This window comes from Oreochromis aureus, linkage group 5 (genome assembly GCF_013358895.1).
Source record: "Oreochromis aureus strain Israel breed Guangdong linkage group 5, ZZ_aureus, whole genome shotgun sequence".
Lineage (NCBI taxonomy): Eukaryota > Metazoa > Chordata > Actinopteri > Cichliformes > Cichlidae > Oreochromis > Oreochromis aureus.
This window is the reverse complement of record NC_052946.1, coordinates 32,303,752-32,323,587: the sequence shown is the minus strand read 5'-3', so window position 1 is coordinate 32,323,587 and position 19,836 is coordinate 32,303,752. Positions and strand designations below refer to the sequence as shown.

The 19,836-nt window shown below is 39.1% G+C and overlaps 1 protein-coding gene across 2 annotated transcripts in view; it reads right to left on the bottom strand.

Annotated features, from left to right (window-relative positions):
• The window catches only part of LOC116317786 (metabotropic glutamate receptor 4-like), a 189,215-nt gene that overhangs the window by 146,459 nt on the left and 22,920 nt on the right, over nt 1-19,836 (bottom strand). For both annotated transcript variants that reach the window (XM_031736659.2, XM_039612154.1), the window contains one exon: nt 7,083-8,138. In XM_031736659.2, the coding sequence (XP_031592519.1) occupies nt 7,083-7,652 (570 nt within the window). In that variant the 5' untranslated portion in view covers nt 7,653-8,138. The remainder of the gene's footprint in view (nt 1-7,082; nt 8,139-19,836) is intronic.

The window sequence follows — 19,836 nt, the reverse complement described above, 5'->3', positions numbered from 1 at the left end:
AATATTCTTTAAAACAGTCTAATTCAGGTAAGTGTTTTTTGTTTTGGGGTTTTGGGTTTTTTGTTTTTTGTTTTTGTTTTTTTACAGCTATTACAGCTTGAATTTGTGGAGGAAAAAAACACCTTTTCATATTTTCCCCAGGTATGACACTGTACTAAATCCAAATCAACTTTTTTTGGAACAAGGTTTCTTTTAATGCTATATCCAAAATTTGTATTCACAGAGAACCCTTGCCAGACAGGGACAACATGCAAACTCCACACAGAAAGGACCCAGCCTAGCAAACCTTCAAAATAAAATAATGTACTCTGGAATTAGCATAGTATGGGAAAATTAAGATTTAAAAAATGAATATGCTCTCCTTGTAGCTATTCTCAATAATTAGTAATAGCAAAAATAAACCAACATTGCTTTTTCTTAATTTACTACACCTAAAATAACCTTCAAGACCTCTTATATTTTCTAACCAAAGAGAAAAAAAAGAAACAAATGACCATACCAGCATAACATTAACAGATTTTGCCAAACTGGTCCAAAGCCAAAATGAGCACAGGAGCAAAGGATCAACTGGGGGGAAATAAGCATTAACTTGCTAAAAGAGGCTACAACAAAGCAGATGGTGAACACCACTGGAAGAAAGGGATGTGGTGGAGCTTTGACCACATAACAGCTGCAGAATGTATCAGCTCACTCATTCAGGGAACCACGATAGAGACAGTCAGCTAATGATATCTGCCACCCTCTTCGTGGTTTCTTTTGTGACTAGGTTTCAACATGGACATACTCTGAATGAGACTGACACCGACAGCTTTTACCTTACAAGCCGCCACATAATTGTAGCTTTACTATAAGTGATATTTTTTTCTCCCAAGTGCACAAGTACACACTCAGAAATGAGTCATGGTCGCCAAAGAAGCCAGTAAAAAGCAAACATTAGCAGCATCAGACTGAAATTTGATTTTTAAAGTATGGCTTTTATTCTCCTTCAAAAACACCACCCACTCTGTATTATTGTAAAACAAAAATAAGCTAGAATCACTATTTAAATCTGAGATATATTGGTTTACTTTTTAGGATCACAGGCTCTAGAGTAACAGACAGCATTTTTTATCTGATCTGCCTAACAATGTACTTTTCAGCATAGGTCTTCTTATTCACATGCTTTTTTATTAGCAATGATTCATGGGTATATGATATGTATATGATTAGGAATCATGTACAAAAGTCCACCTTAAATCATAGGAAATATTAATATTTGGTGTTTTTTCCATCCAATCTACCCAAAAGTAATAAAAATGATTTGCTTTACTTTTGAGTGTTTAAAGCATTTAATAACCTAACAAGATTTCCTAAAAGGTCAGAAGTACTTACTGTCCTAATTTCTTATTTTGTGCTTCTTGTTTGTGTTTTGTTTTTTTTTCCTGAGACCTTTACAGTTTAGAAAATGTTCCCACAATGTGGAGGTGCATAAACACAGGTCAGTTTTTATATTTCCAATACGAAACTTTATAAAGAAAAAAAAAACATTAGGGCGTGAACTAAATTTCAGAGATAATGCAACATTGAGTGGGATGCTGAAGTGAAGGCTTGTGTTTTCTTGCATGAAAAATCATTTTCTTCTACTTTTCTTCCTCGAAATGGATATTTTTTTACTCTTTTTACTCTTCTCTGAACCCTTTTACTGCTGAAACTAACCATTAAGTGAATGCGAGATGCTTTGTCCAGCCAGCACTAAACTGTAATGTTAGAGCAACAAAAAGCCAGCAAAATGCTTTCCAGTGAGCATTAAAGGCTTGAAGGCTCTGAGCATCTTATTCCTGGGTCAATGTGTCTCTGTTTTGCTACTCATGTGTACCACAGAACAGATCAAATGAAATCAAATGAAATTTAGAAAACTACTTTGTTTTCACTGAACGAGAGCCAAGCTTCTGCTGTGGTTGAATTTAAAATAAAATCCCTGTCAGTACCTCCCGCTGATTGGGAAGGACAGACCTGGTAGTGTAATCGGTGACATGAGTCAACACATTATCAACACATCTGCTGCGTAAATGAATAATGTAATCATCTGACATAGCTTTCCTGTGATCAAGAATTATCTTTTTCCCCAAATGCTTGTCAAAGCTGCTCCCTCTTCTCAGTGAAACGCACTAAAATCTTCTTGAGCTGCAGCTCCTGGTCCCCATGTACCGTTACATAAGGTTCAAGTAAAATATTCATCAGCTGCTCTGGACCACATCTGTATGCAGCTGAGTGCTGAGGAAACACTTTTCAGAAAACCTGCTAACTACACCAGGGTGGCTGCTGCTGCCTTTAAAGTGGTTTGTGTGCAAATGTGCATGATTACTTTTGTACGAGACTGTGTTTCTTTGTGTGAAGCTTTTATATAGCTCGTATATTTGAGTGCTGCAATTTTGCACATGGTTTATGCATGTAGATATGCACACAGATGCATAAGCATGTCTACAAGTTGGTTTTACTTCACCAGTATGCTGAGTTGGTAGTTGTGTAGATACTTTGCTTTCTTTTAATTCAAGCATTTATGCCTAGCTACAATGCTAGTAGACACAGTCCTCCCTGAACTCCTTCTACTTATTATTTTTTATAATAAGCAGACATTTTTTTGTCTTTGGGGGAAGGGGGTGGGGGGGTCTTGGTGGCAAGGAGGAAGTTAAAACTTTGAGGCCATCAGCAGCTCCATCAGGGCCAGAAGAACAAGCTGGCATTTGGCTGACCTATGGATCCCTGGGAAGCTATAACTCAAAGTCTTTGCCTAAATGACCACACACCGCTCTGCGTTAAAGGTTTGCTATTAAATCTGTGCAACTGTAACAGTTTAGTTCAGTCTTTTTTTGGAGAGTTGCAACAGTCTTTGATTGATTTATCACTGTCTCGGTGTTTGATTTCAGAAGAGCGATTAAAAAGTGATAGTATTGAAGATGGACTGGCTTGCTGTCAGTCTAGTGCTGCTTTCTCACCCTCCATTTGTCTGCATATAAAAAAGCAGAAGAGGGGGATGCATTGCTTATATGCATTGAGAATAAAGAGATAGGAGATCAGAGACATTCAGATTAAATATGCAAGGACAACGCTTACATGCATTAATGAAGAAGCAATGAGCACTGTGCTAATGACGAAGGATTTGAGGCTCCCATGCGAGAAAGGGATCAGGAACGCACTGCAGGAGATGCTCATTACTGTGGCCCACACCGACTCTTACCTGTGTGAGTGCACATATAGGCATACTTTATGAGATGGAGACAGAGAGAAATGCAAAGTTCATGCACAGGGTTCTGTGTGCTAGAGTATATTTTCTACTGGTGTATACTGAACAAACCGTACGGAGATGCACAAACCTATACACAGACTTTAACAAAAACATTTACACACACTGAAATATATAAAAGAATGCACGAGACCTTGGCGTGTGTGAGAAAGTGCATGTGTGCCGTCACACTGGGTTCACACTGATTAACGCTGGGGGCCTCGAGGAGGAGGATACATCCCATGTGGTTTGTAACACTCTGGAATCAGGGAGCTTATCAAATAACACATAGACTGCAGGCTGTTGCTGTGGAGTATTAGATTAACTAATACATAAATAAGCATAAAAACAAAATAAAAGCCTCATATCCATCTCAGCAAAATCTAGAGCTGTAGCTAAATCTAAGCATTCCAGGTCATTTGTATTGATTTTATTTAGTGATGTGAATACTACTTTTCATTTTCCATATTTTTGATTTTTAAAACTACTCAACCTATCTGGAAGTATGAGTGGTGCTATAGTATTAATGGCTTCTGTCCAGATACACTGCAGTGCAGCACACCTACACACCAGCTACCCCACACCAAACTCCTACAGTATATATCAGGTTTCATGCTTTACTTCACATCTCCCTTTTTTTCGGCTTCACTCACATCGCCTGTAAAATGAACACATTTTCACAGGCAATGAAATAAAAAAGAAACATGTCCTAATCATAGTCCAGTTATAACAACCAATCACACAGCGGAGCATCTCTCCTGCATACCGCTGGCAAATGTCATCACACTGGAAGGTAGCAGATAAAGCAATGCCAGAGTCTGGTCTGGTTCAGCGGTTGTCTAGGATTTGGCACTGGTGATGAGAACATTGATTGGTTGATCAAGGGGGAAAAAAGTAGTATAGAAACACATTGTACATCATGCTCCTTTGGTTTTCATTTGCATCATCCAACAGTGCAGCTAATGATTATTTTTCATTTCATTTTCATTCATTCATTCACGTCCATCAGCCAATTATTTCCTAAATTATGTCGCAAATAGTAAAAATGCCCCCAGAGTTTCCCAGAGCCCAAGGTAACAACTTCAAATTGCCTCCCCTCCGACCCTCAAAACTACACTCCAGAACCTGAGTTACTGAATTCATACATGAAATAAGACAAAGAACAGTAGCAAAATAAAACAAAGTAAAAATACATGAATTAACAAAGCTTTGAATTAAGCATTTGGCTTAAAAATTACAAATAACTAATCATTAATAAAAAAATGAATGAATGAATGAATAATGAACATATGGTAGGCTGATCAATTCTTTTTATTTCACCAAAACCCTTTGATGTTTTCATTACATTTATATACAGTACTGTGCAAAAGTTTTAGGCAGGTGTGGAAAAATGCGCTAAACAAAGAATGATTTCAGAAATATAAATGATTATTGGCCCCAAATGTATTCTGCAGCAGCACAACGACCCCAAACATAAAGCCAAAGTCATTAAGAACTATTTTCAGCATAAATAAGAACAAGAAGTACTGGAAGTGATGGTATGACCCCACAGAGCCCTGATCTCAACATCATCGAGTGCGTCTGTGATTAGATGAAGAGACAGAAGGATGTGAGGAAGCCTACATCCACAGAAGATCTGTGGTTAGTTCTCCAAGATGTCTGGAACAACTTACCAGCCGAGTTGCTTCAAAAAACTGTGTGCACGTGTACTTAGAACTGATGCTGTTTTGAAGGCAAAATATGGTCACAGCAAAAATGATTTGATTTAGATTTCTCTTTTGTTCATTCATTTTGTTGACTGATGAAAATAAATGATTAACACTTCCATTTTTAAAAGCATTCTTTGTTTACGGCATTTTTTTTCCCTCACCTGCCTAAAACTTTTGCACAATGCTGTATGTAAGCGTGCAGAGTTTAATAAAGAGCTGAAACAAAAGCAGTTTGGTTGCCAGTACAGAAACGTGCACAAGATGAAGGGTCTCAGGTGGCTGGTTGGCAGCATACACTGTATATAAAAGATGGAAGTAACCACTGTTACATCACATAATATTCTGGACTCCACAGTTTGAAGCATTAGTATTAGCATTTTGGTCTCCACCATGTTAATTTTCTGGAGCCTGAGGTAGCCATGTTTGGACAAGAGGATAGACTGCTAAGTTACGAACTAACGCTAGTTTGTTTGGTAAGCTGATACCAAAAATTGCACAGGTGCAGCACACCTGACTTACAGTGCTGTCTGTAATGTAATTACATTTCTAATTGCCAAGTGATATCAACCACACAAAGACTGTCAGTCACCCACATTAAAGGAGGCACAACCTAGTAGACAGCAATTGGCTGCAGGTGCCACTACATCTGTGAAATGAAGCAGCCATGCTGCAGACTTAACGTGAACTTTAACCAGTATTCAAATGAACGTGTTATTAAAAAAGAAAAATTATATACAGTTGTTATGAAAAGGTACAATATCCATAAACATGCTTTTTACCACGTTTAAAAGTGGGAGTCTATGGGGACTGACTGGCTTTTGTGGCCACTCTAGGAAGAGGAGTTTTTGACACTTTGTGTTAGCTTCACTTTTCAGCCTCGGAGGCAGCTACTAGGACTCTTATATATAACAGAAGTTTAAATAAAAAGGCTGGTTTCAAAATATACTTGGACAGCCCTCAATATACCCACGTGTCCTGCCAGAGTAAAATCTATGTGTGGCCTGCTGTGCTTTCATCTGGTGTTGTGTACAGTGATACAGCATTGAAAAAATGTCCAGCAGTGTGCTTCGAGTTGAATCTGCAGCTCCTCATCTGGCATTTCAGATAACTGATGTTTTAAAAGAACTGATGACAGTAAACACCTGTTCTGTTGAAGTGTCCTTGGGCAAACACTGAATCAGCTGAAGGAATGTTTTTGAGTGTGATTGAGTTCCCCTTTGACCTTGCAGCATAAGCAAGAAAAGAAGGACGGTAATAGACACAAATTTCCATGCAAGATCAAGGTGAAGGTAAAATCTGGAGTCAGGGTCTTGTATAAATATTAAAAATTTTTTTTAGCCCCAAGTTTGTGTGAGGAAAAGTTCCTGGTTTTAATTATCACTGAATTTAAATCAGCCACTACCTCATCTCACTGAAAGTGATTTGACTAATATTTTGCAAAAAGGTGTAATTACCCATGAAACCTTTTCAAACATGACAGTACTTTTAAAAAACTAATTCTTTTTAGTCAAAAAAGGTTTGTTATTTTTGTAGTGAGTCAAGCGTTAAATAGCAATCATACCTTTGGTAAAGTGAAAAAGAACTATTATAACTGCCATGGCTGACTGGCGTGATAATAAAATCTGTATTAAATAATTCATCAAATGTCCAAATGTCCACGAAGAGAACGTATTTTTTTTCTGTAGTGTAAACAAATGTAAACACTATTGTGATCAAGGGAAAGGCTATAGGCCAAAAATGAAATCAAATCCTATTAATCACTTTGTATTGTGACAGGCAATACCTCTCACTGCTTAGCAACCAGCTCCTCCAGGGCACCAGGCACAGGGATGAGATTTACCCAGGCATCTCCTCACTGAAGTTATGAAATTGGTCTTTGTGTGGCAGCAGATATCGAACACTTATTGTTCTCTCACATTGTTCAGCGGCTTGTACTGTTTTCCATCCAGTGTTATTAATTATTCAAACAAATACAGTATCTACGTGCATCACTGAAGCAAAAGCATATATATATCTTCTAGGCTAATACATCATTTGAAATTGATTCTATCCTATTTTTTTGCAATTCGCACATCCCAACAAACCAAGCAAATAAGTAATGATAATCTTACCTTAAACAGGCGTAATATATTGGCCACCATGATGGAAACAGAGCTGGAGGAGGCTCCAATGACACCTACAACCCTCTCAGGTTTGGTGATAATGGGCGCCCCCCCACCGAGACATTTGACATCTGTGCCGTCCTTCTCGATCAGAGCCTGCACGAAGGTGAGAGACTGCTCCAAGGCGTGAGTGTCCCTTGAGCAGGTGTCCAGGATTCGTGCTCCCAGTGTGATGTTGGGCAGTAGATTATTGTCATTATTGATGCGGTCAAGGGCAAAGAGCATGGCCTCCAGTCTATGTATACCCTTCTCCTTCTTCAGCTCCCCACATGGCTTTCCATCGTGCCCTCTGGCGTGTACTGGGAAGAGCCCACCTAAGGAGATATCCCCATCGATGCGAATAGAGTTCAAATGTGTGTGTCCTGGCCCTTTGGGTTTGGCCGCCTGAGCGGGCTTAAGGGAGGTGTAAGGAAGCAGCAGCAGGAGCAACAGAGGAGGAATCAGGCCGTTTCTTTGAGAGCCGGTCCGTTCCGGTCTACACACCAGGGGCTGAAACATGACCACGGCCCAAGCACACATCCACAGTGTACAACCAAACCCAGCAATTGGAAAACAACAAAAGCCAGGTATTACTTTATGATGGCCAGAGGGTTAATTGCAGTACCTCTTGAAGCAGTTGGCACTGAAAAGGCTTGCTCTCATGCCTCTCCTTTCTCCCAGGCATTCAATTAATGTAGAATATGAGCTTGGCTCTTTCACAGGATGTAATCCTGTTCTCGTCTCCTCCCTCACTCTCTCACTCCATCTTCTGACCACAGTGGTGGGCAGCTGCTCTTGTGTTTGCTGTTATTCACAGACATGCCTATGGAGATCTTTCACTTGGGGCATTAAAAAGAACAAAGGTGAACGATAAGCTTTCTTTCTGTCTCTCCTTCCCTCTCTCTGTGTCTCTTTCCTCTCCACCTCAATCAGAAGTTTTTAATCTCCCCTGTTCCCCTGGGCAGGGATTTGGTATATGTCAGAGCCCTCAGGCCTGCTTAGGTCCACAGTCTTCAGAGTGAATTCCTGAAAGATGAAAAAGAGTAGAGAAGTGAGACATAGCACAGAGAAAACAGGGGCAAAAAAGCACAGGGATTTGTATTGGTCTAAGATTTTTAATACTTTTTTCTTCTTTCTCAACCTTTTTACTCCAGTATTATGCGGAAATGAAGAGACAGTTCTGGTCCAAAACTAATTTCTTTCTCTCACACAGCCTGCCTCCGTTTACCATTCTGCTTTCAGTGGGTTGCCATGGACTCTCAAGGTTGAGAGGGCTGCGAGTCTGATCCCACATGCTTCATTTTCACCTATCAACCATGTCAGCAACACATTCAGCCACAGTCACAATGCTGTGACATTCTCAGACTATCACGTTTCCCATTTTCTCTGTCAATTCTCCATCAAACTGACAAATTGAAAAAGTACTGACATTTTTATGGTTCCACTAACATAAGACTGCGCTGACAGCATTGGTGGTAGTAATGAGGCTGCTGGTCTGTGGCAGTACTTCGCTCAGAAATTAGTATTTATCAGACAGTCTATCAGCATTTCCATCATGTTATATACGTCTTCAAAGCTTATCATTAAAAATAACAGAGTTTAAAGAAAAGTCCAAGGGGCTGAATAAGCTACTCATATAGAAGATTTCCCTTTGTGCCAAAAGAACCACTTCAGCATTACCTGGATATTTCTGCTTACAACAGGCAAAACCAACTCCATATAGATTCGGTATAATATAATGAAATTCATATGTGGGCCTCAGATTTAAGTATTTCTAAGCAACAGGTTTATGGACTGAGTTTGAAACTAACTGTGAAAAGCCACTTTTATGTCCAACATCTGTCTTAAAGGAGACAATGGATGTTGAATATGGAGCTGTCAGGGAGAAGGAAAACACGAGGACCACAGAGACGATTGATGGATAGAGTAAAGAAGGATACGCGGAAGGCTGCTGTGACAGAGGAGGATGTTAGGGATAGGGTGAGACGGAGGCATATCATCTGCTGTGGTGAGCAGCCAAAAGAAGAAGATGGTCTACCTTAAAGGGGAACAATGTCATATTTCTTTTTATCCTCGGAGTGTATGAAAGCGAAGAAGCCATTTCTAGTTCCTTTCCTCCCTCCCTTTAAACTAGCTTTCTTCTGATTGGCTGCCCCTCACAAAATAAGAATTTTTTTAACCAGCATGTGGGTGGCACGTCTGTGTTCACAGCGAGAGTTGTTTGCCTGAGAGAACTGTATCAGGTATATCTGCTCACACTGACATCATATAGATAGCTATAGATTAAAAAGAAGAGGGGAAAATTGCTAAGCAGAACATTTAGAGCAGTCAACCAAAAACATGTAGAAACAGCACTCTGAGTCATTAAAACCTTATTTTCTGATATATCAAACTGCATTCGTTTTTTGTTTTGCTGCTATGAGTGCTGTTAGATGATGTTATGAGATTCTTTGCAAATTCAGGTGTCGTAAACAAGCTCATTGGGTACATTTTAATGTGAATTTGAAGACAAATTTTTAATTTCTAAGTTGATTCCTGTGACGCACATCTAGTCATCACTACCCTGCACTATTATTTCTGCCCTCCTCCTTTTTTTGCCTGAGATAAAAAGTACACACATGCCAGACACACAAAATATGCCACTATAAACCATCTTGTATCTACACGTCTACACCCTTCTCATTCCTGAAGTTGTAATAACTTCTGAAGGAACAATCTCCCTGCACACAGTCACAAAATACAGCTGTAGACATTGGTTTTCCAGCAGAGTGGGTTGAGGCCTTGCATCGGCAACGGCGGAGATTCATTGAGAGCATATTGGAAGTGACAAGGTCCTTTGAATACACCCAACTATCTCCTACTGAGTGAGAAGTAATTTTTCAGAGTTGATTCACTGCAGGTCCACTTAAACTGCTGCAGGGCTGATGACAACTGGAAAGCCAGCCAACTCACCTTAGCCCCCCTAACCAAACGCAAACCATGCAGCAGCACATCTGACATTAAAGCAAACACTAAGATTGAGGTTGGGAGTGCTGCTGCCAGCATAGCATGGTACAGATAGTCTAAAAAATAAAAAATAAAATACAGGTGTAAACATTGAACAGTTCAAATAAGAAACGGTTCTGCAAGGCTGCAGATTTGAAGATAGATGTCATCAAACTTCTGCTTGAACAGAAGAAAAGCTGGTTGGGTGACAGCTCCCATGTCTTATTCAGACTGAAGAAAGCCAGTTAATCTGTAGAAGTAGCTCATGTGCAACTGAAGGAAAAAGATCTTATATCTCACAAGATTACATGAAGTATTATCTTGTTAATCAGCTTGTGTTGTCTTGTTACAGATTAATATCTTATGGTGTTTCATCTTTAGCCACAGTGAAAACAATTATTTCTGATATTTGAGAGATCTCAGGGCATTAAGGGTGGGCTGTCTTAGAATTAATCATCTCAGAACAATCACCATTCAGCCAAAACTATGAATTCTGTTTTAATGAAGCATTGAGGTTACAACAGACCACTTGTCAGACTTCCATTCAGCACAATAAGTAGTGACGTAGTATCTCACAGAAAGCACAATCAGTGGTTTTTACTGTGTAGCTTATAAAAACATCTGGAATATACTTTATATAACGCACAAAATCTATGTTCTGCCTTTATTTTATGGAATTCTGCTGTTTTCATTTTCAGAAAAAAAAAAGTACTGAATAAAAGTACAAAATGTGTTCACATTCACAGGTGAGCTCTTAATAGCATACCTCAAAAACCATATGAAGCACAGACTTATGCAAAACAACCAAAATGTTTACCAGCTAGAAAATGTCAAAGACAGCTGCAGGAATTACTGGAGATTCATATCAGAGAACAACCTTTCCTCAGGTGCAAAAGCATATTTCAGAGCAGACTATGTATTCATTTCAAAAGGCCATCAACCTTCAGGCAAATCAGTGTGTAATGTTAAACGGCCTTGCAAGCGACAGCGGAAGCAGTAACTCCTTAGTACTGATAAACCCAAAAATGGTTAGCAATAATATATTTTCAAGAATTTCAACTTCTTGCATTAACCCCACACAAACAAGATGGTCAATTATATATACAGGGTTCAATTTGAAGAGAGTTCTAATGGAAATATTCTAAAAAAAAAACAACAACAAAAAACAAATAATATGACTTTAAGTGGGAACAGGAAGGAATGAGATGGTGCTGATTCACACTGTAATCTAAATTAGCCTCTATACCATGAAATTAGTCCTGCAATATCTGTTATCACAACTAGGCCTGGTTGTGGAAAACCATGTTATTTTTTCTGAGATATAATCATTAACAATCACAGGAGAGTCTTCGTCATCGAAGCTTTTTGAGAAACAGGAAATAGGCTGACGGATGAATGGCACATTTGTCTAGTTTGTCCTATCAGTCCCATACTCCCACTTTCTCCCGTTAGGCTCGAAATGGTCAGAATGATTTTCTCTGACAGCTACGTATCACTTTTCACACTGTTTTTTGAGCTCCTCATCATCTTGGCTGTCAGATTTGCTCCCTGTGCGCTTCTGCAGTAAAACGTATCAGATGAAGTCATGAACTTGTTTTTAGCCATCATTAATCTAATTTCTCTTTGCAAGGGATGAAGAGTCATGTCAGAAGTGGGCGTGGCCTAAAAGCAAAAACCTGTTGAAGTTAAAACTTGGTGTTGAAATGCTGACCACAAACAGGGTTTACCAAAATTGTCACTGTCAATGCTGATAATTTAATTTAATGTACTCTCAATGGGAACAAAAGGGCACAAATTAACACACTACAAGATGTTTTGTTATGACCGTGCCAAAAAGGTGTACTTTGATTTTAAAAAGCCAGGTTTCTACTCAGAAACACAGACGCTGGCCATTTCAATTGCAGCTGCACATCAGCCGTCCTCTCTCATGAAGCAGAGGGTAAAGACAGAAAGAGACTCAGGTTATATACTTAAAAACTGAACGTCATTTTCAAAAAACCAAGAAGACTCACAATATTCTACCAGTGCCTGTCTGCTGTATTTTGGCTGATATCCTAGAGTAGATGGGGATGACAGAAATATATACACAGGTTTGACGAGGTCAGGAAGCATTAAGACCAATAATGTCACAGTGGTACACTCTCCTTTGAAAACAAAAAACAAAAACAACCTGATGTTGAATATCTTGTTTTCACATTCAACCCCATCTTTTAAAACCTGATTTCCAGAAAGCTGTTTTGCATTCAAGCCAGTCCTGGAAATACTAAAGCCACTGCAGAGATCTGCAACACACCAGACTTTGGTTACTAAGCGAAACAATGCTGAAGACGGCCTGCGTTCACTTAAAAATAAATAAATAAAAGGTTTTCCATTCGCTCGCCTCAACATGCCTACCCTTACAAATGCAATCCACCTGAGAAAAAAGAAATAAATAAATAAGAGGTGTCCTCTTTGAAGCAGACAAATGTGTTCTGCAGATCTGCCCTTACTCCTTTAAATTCCCTCGTAATATTTATCACTTTACATTAGAAATCACACAGCTAGTGCAAGTATTTTACATTCTAATCAGTGCTGCGAAAGGAACATTATAAATATGGACAAGGGTACAGCTGAGATAAATTATTATTTATTCTAAAACGATTATTCCCCTCTTTATCTTCAGAGACCTGAGCAGCTGCTGGATGGCCAAGTGAGCCAGGGAAAGTTTGAGAAATGCTGCAGCTCTTCTCTCACAGATGGGCAGGATGGGTTCTCTAATTGACACTCCAGCATGTTGATGCTGCACAGCAGATCAATAGGAAGGTAGAAGTAGGCTGCCCTGAGGAAAATGAATGGAGAGAGGAGGGCTTAGCTGCACACAAGGAGTTGAGAGCTTGGAAGAGGCTGTCACTATGTTTCTAATGAAAGAAAAAAAATTACTGAAATAAGCCTTAAAAGGACATATTGATCGGGTGAATCAAACTTAAAAGTGGAATGGAAAAAATAATTATTTCTTGAACTGAAAAAGAAAAAAAAAAATTGCCATACAATTGGTGCACAACACTAGGGTGAGCTAGGCCATCTGTCATTGAGCTGATTTTTAGCACCGCAATACAGTAATTCTAGTACTGTTACAACAGAAAACACGAAATAATTATTTTTTACCTGCATCTACTGTCTTCTTATATATTTCAGTTTTGTGCTGGATTTTCTTTTTTAGTCAATAATGAGTGTTTAGTGCTGCATCGAGCACATTTGTTCTCACTAAATATCAACTCATCAGAAATATTTTAATAGAGACATTCATCAAAAATAATTTATGACTCATCGTGTTATATAACAGCAAATTTGATTCTCTTTAAAGAAAAACCTCATTTCTTAGTGCCCCAAACTTTGGAATTATAAAGCGTAACCATTACTGCGCTCAAAACAAGGCAAAATCTTTTGTTACACAGGTTTCAGATAAGGAATATATTGAGAAGTATAAACACAATTCCAGCTCTGCACAAAGTTACTAGTATATTTGCATAATATTGATAATACAAATCTTCAAGCCTTCAAACGCCTCCATGCAGAACTACAGAACGGGTCTTGATGACAAGAGTTTTTATTGCCAGCTGTCAAACTATGCATCTGAGACAAAGAGCAATCTTGATATTCGTTTGTGTCATCCTTTACAATAGAGAGAAGCCTCATTCAGATCTGTGCAGCCTGAATGTGAGGTTTATTCTCTCTTGAGTGTGTCAAGTTTCTAAGCAGCAGTGCCTCAGCCAAGCCATGCAGTTAATACTGACAGCTTCCAGTATAGGTGTTAGTTTGCCTAATTAGAAAAAAACAAAAACGTTTGGCTCAATCTGCCTACATACTTATTCCAGCTTACCATAATTATTGTTTACAAAACTGGCCCAAGGTATAAATACTCCTGAAGAGTCAGGATGCACAATTTCCACAGTAATTATTCAAACAGCTTTTTACCTACTGATATAATCTTTTCAATTCTCAGAAGAAAAAAAAAAAATCAGCAGGGAGTGTGTATATTGCAAAAATAATTAGAGTATCAGTCAGGGTTGGCCGAAATGTTGAAATTTTCCAGCCGGCCACTGTCAGCCCAGAAGCATGCCTCTGCAAATATTTCTCCAGATGTATGCGTGTGCGTGTGTGTGTGTGTGTGTGTGTACATGCATGCACATGCATGCTCACATCTAAAAAGAATAAAATACTATGTGCGACAGATTTGTTTTAAATTGTAAAAACTGCAAAGCCAAAAACAATACATATACCCTAAAAACCCATCAGATAAAGGATTCCTTTTAGTCTCCAAATGAAAGAATTTATATACTTTATATACAGTTTGCTGTTTAAATGATTAGATTGGACAAGCCGTGAGCTCAGAAATGCAGTGCAAACTTCATAAATCATGATAAGGTAGCTAGCTTGCTTTGCCTTGGCTCGTGGATAGCTTGTGAGCTCAAATTCATCAGAGACAGGAGAGGAGACTTCTACACTGGTGCTTCGCTTTATAGTACTTAGCATCTGCCAAACAATGTCAGGTCTCCAGACTCTAAATTCTCTAATCTTTTATGAGGAGAATATTTATCAGTGTCTGTCTACAAGGCTCTAGTTCAACACAACAAAGAAAAGAGACTTCAAATTATGGCACAATTTGGCAGTTGCACTACTTGTAGAAAGGGGCAGACTACTGAATTAGCAAAAATAAAATGACAAAAACATTTCTAAAGAAAAATAAATTCTTTGAACAGCAAGTTTCTTTTTTCTTTTTAAATCTTTCTTGGTTTTTCCAACCAGACTTCTATTTGCAGAATCCTGCACAATCGTTACTCCCCTCTTCAGTTCTGGCAAACCAATCATTACTGGCTGATGAAAAATGCATCACTACCAGTGCACTTTTGTGGCACTGTCTGCACAGACATTGTTTGAACTTGTTTGGCAAGGACCTGAATGTAAGATGTTGTCCCCTTACATGTAAAACTGCAGCTTTATTTACCAGTTATGATTTAAAGTAGGATGTCACTGTGTAAAAATATTCAAACTGTTTAGGTACTATGTGTGAGGCGCACTGTTTTATTGGGGACTTTGTTTAAATGCATGTGAGACGGAGCTGGGCTCTAATTTGAATTTGACCTTCATGTTGATTCTGCACTGTGACTGGCAGGATTTCAGACATGATTTCTCAAAAGAAGACGTGGTGACCTTATTACTACCTACTCTGGTCAGTGGTTTTAAATCAGCACATATATGCAAATAATTTTTCACCACCTCCCCACCATTAATAATTGAGCCTACTGTTCGTTCACAAACTCACAAGTTCTCATGCAATTTAAATTCCATCTAGAGTGAAACCTTTGCTTTTTAAACTTTCATAGTTTTTTTCCCCCTTCAGTTTCATTTTATCAGCTCAGTATGAAGCTCAGCTTTTGTGTGAAAATGGAAGAAGTCAAAAATGTTACCGCCAATAAACAGAGAAGACATGAAGGAATAAATTAAAGCTATCAAAAGAGCTACACCCTGCAAAGCCCACTGATTGGCTGCTGTAATGAAAGATAACGGTAGACACTGCTGTTCTCTTCAGGGCCCAATTTCTAACCTGTGTCTATTTACATTTTGGTACCATTACAAGCAAGAAAAATTTGTAATTAGTGGGTCCCATTTGTAATGTACCAAAGCTGTACAAATAACTATCATTGGATTTCTGTGTTAAGGAAGAAAGATGGGTTCTAGAGGGTCATTCCAAGTGGATTCATGAACCTTTACTCATGTTTGTTTGTTTGTTTTGTTCTCCTGAATCTCATTTTAAAATCCTGAGCAGAACGGTAATTTTAATTTACTTGATCCACAGGGATTATTTTATCCCCCCATGTCCCACACTAATGGTAATCCCATCCAAATGGGGCTTGTGAATATCTAACTAGAGTCATTTGAAATATCACGCCGTTATCCCAACTTGTAAACATTATCATAGCCTTTCAAAAAGAGAGAGAGAAGCAAATCAGTGCATGTTTTTTGCTGATAAATAACAGTAAATGATTTTTCTAGTAATCATCTGATCACTTAATCCGCTGCTATATACTACATATTGCTGAAAAATGAATCAATTAACTTGTTACACTGATGGAATCATGTCCAGTATTATGTATGGATTTGGTACATCACTACCAAAGTGGTCCAATCGGAAAAACAATTTTACAGACAGGAAAATGACTAAAATGATCCCACTTTCTTTCCCTCGACATCTGATGTGTTTTGTCACTGTTAGATATAAAGAGAGATGGGAGCTGGGAGCTTGAATATTTTATCTCCGGGGCGCATTAATTACAGAAACAGCAAAATGCAGTTGACAGTTATGATTTATTTAGAACCCTGAGATATGTGGTAAATCTTGCTAAGACATGATATTATGCAATAGCTGACTGTGGCCGTTTGATTTCCCTTCGCTGAGAACCCTCAGGAAACCAGGGTGTAATTTATCTCTTGAAATATCAACTTTATGACAACCGCACCAGAGAGCCGCTCCATTTCTGTGCCAGCTACAGAAATTTTAGAACATGCAAACAAGGCTTATTAACACCAGGCCATCGCTGTGTTTTCCCCAAACACAGCGAATGTAATGTGTTGTTTTGGAGATCTTGGAAGACATTTGGAAGTCAAAGTTGAAAACAGAAGGGGGGAGAAGAAGTGGGCCATCCCTAAATTTTTTTGTTTACTTGCGCTGGATGTTTTTCGGTGCAGGCTAATGGAGGGCTAAAGGCCACTGAGCCACATCTAGCAAGAGATAAATGGACTGAAATGTGAGAAGAAGCCCTGATTCTCCTATCCCAGAAGACTGGTGGGAGAAATATAATGCTGCTTGAATAAGCTGAAGACGCTATGCGAAAGGGAGAAATTGTTGACTTCCTGTTCGCTGACGGACTGATTCAATGACTATTATCTTGCTCTAACAATGAAATATACACCTCCACAATCCTCAAGTTCTCTTATGGTTCACAGTGTCTTATCCTTTATTCAGATAACCTCCAATACATTCTTTAGCCTCTCCTGTTAGGACAAAAACAGGGGGGTGGGGGTGTGGGGGGGGGGACGGCAGGTCTACTTAGTATTCATCACCATTTCCCTATAAAGCTTTCAGTTCCTACCAGCCATCACATGCATACCTGGGGGCCTGAATTGAATATGATTCAGAAGGCAGGCTTGAATCTTGAATCTACAGGTTAAAATATATCCAAACACCTTGGTCTCTCAAAGCCTCTGGCACTGAAGGCTGCTCATTCTTACGCACTATGTGAGCCTGGTTAATGGCCCAGTAAAAAGATGGTATGAGGTGAACCATCTCCAGCCTCCTGTTGACACTAAGCGGCTCTTGGTAATGATGCCTACCATACTTCATCTTGTGGGTCAAATACGCTGTCTTTTCAACTTTGTATTTTAGACTATAATGTACCAAAGCTTAGTATTTACAGAGCGTGAATGCGAAAAGAGACTATAGAGCATGTCCTAGAAAGTAAGTGTGTGTGTGTGTGTGTGTGTGTGTGTGTGTGTGTGTGTGTGTGTGTGTGTGAGAGAGAGAGAGAGAGAGAGAATAGCATGGGGGTGGTGAGGTCACAGTCGATACTGAAGGCAGGTACTTCTCAGACACACTGATTGATTTACTGTATCTGTTGGGCTAGGCCTGCCTGCCTGTCAGGATTAAGGAATTATGTCTTATCAAACCTGTTCCCCTGACAGACCCATTTCCAACTGAATCACTTGAAGCAGCAACATATGGAAAACTAGGGCATATCTGTAAGAATGAGTGGTTTGCAAGTATAGTGTGTGCTCGTTAGATTTTTCAAGATAATGGGAACAAAGCGATGTGCAGTCACACAAACTTTAAGGGCACGAGATACAGCCGCTGTTCAGTTCATCTGGTCTGAAGTCTGTTTGCCGAATCCAAATCCTATCAGGTCTCTTTACATAAATTGCAAGAGAAAGAAAAATGCAACACATATTTCAAGCAGAGCCATCGCCTTCTATCCCCCAGAGAAAATTGTATGAACAATTTTAATCTATAGCAGCTAATACAAAATACATAAGGCCCAGGGACTCTAGAGAGTAAAAGCCTGAATCGGAAGGCCTCCCTTCTGAGTACAAGCTCATAATCTCCACCACATGCAGCGTGAGAAACGTAGTCTTTCAGTGTATCTCAGAGAAGATGGCTGATTATGTGAAAATTTAAGTCTCTGCGCCTCGTGCTTTCTTGGGAACACATAAGTAGACCTGCAAACAAGCAAAAAACACAGAGTCAACAGGGGACAAGCTAACAAAGAGCCCCATATATCCCCAAACTTAACAACAGGACAGTGTTTCTACTGTAATTTCTGCAACACAGCACAAAATAAGCTGGAAGGAAGAGACTGCACAACCAACAGTAAAATCTATCCTCAGTTTAGCTTTCACAACCTTGGTTTATTGCAGCTTTCCTGAATTGTTAAAACACTAACTCTCATTCTCTGAAGCAAATTCTCAATGTCCTAAGCTAATCAATCCCTCTTTTGGCAAAAACATTAAACTGTTTTCACCTAATTAGATGCAATTTGCAGTTCTCCTTTAACCTTTTTGTAAAACTCTAAGTACAACCCCACTCACTAAAACACATTCTGCTCAGTGATTCCGTTATGAAGCATAATGGTAACCACAGGAGGCAAAAGTTAAACTACAGCACAGATGCCATTTCTTAAACACAGAATTGTTCGCACTTGTTGCTAAGGATGATAAACCTGAAGCCCGAAACTGAGGCAGTTCAGAACCCACAGCCAGCAATGGTGAGCTGAATGTTGAAAATATCAGTGGATGGAAACTGTGAGGTAGAGGAGAAAGAGCAAAATCATTTCAGTAATTTCAGAAGAAATTTGACCCACTGCAACAGACCACATTTGTAAAGTAATAGAAGAACTGTTTAATATGAGACTATACTTCTCACACTATGATTTACTCATAAGAAAAAGAAATTTACTCATCGGTCACTGGTACGCCTGTTCAACTGCTCATTAAAATATCTATTCAGTTAAATACATGGCAGCAACTCAATGCGATTAGGCACACAGGTGTGGTCAAGATGACTTGCTAACGCTCAAACCAAGCATGAGAAAGGTGATTTATGTGACAGACAGGTTGTTTTGAGTCTTTCAGGAAATGCATAACCATCTCCAGTGTTTGCGGAGAATGCTTTGAAAAAGTGAACATTTCCAGTGAGAGGCAGCTCTGTGCAGAAATTCCTTGTTGATGCCAGAGGTATCAGAGTAGAATGTCCAGTCTGCTTCAAGCTGACGGAGAAGGAAACCGTGACTCAAATAACCACTGAACACAAAACACGTCAACTGTTGAAGCAGATGGGGTACAGTAGCAGACGACCACAGTGGGTGCCACTCCTGGCAGCTAAAAACAACAAACAGAGGCTAAAATTTGCACAGACTGACCAACACTGAATAATGGAAGATTGCCAAAATGTTGCCTGGACTGATGAGTCTTGATTTCTGCACCAACATTTAGGTAGCAGAGTCAAATGGCATAAACATGTAAACATGGATGATGCCTTGCATCAATAGTTCAGGCTGGCGATCGTGAATTGGTGTCTGGGATAATTTCTTGGCACACTTTGGACCCCTTAGTACCAATTAAGCACTGTTGAAACTGGTTTTGTGTTTAAAGTTTTGAGAAAATGAAAAATGAATTATGTTAAATGTTCAAATTGAAAATGTTAAAGCTA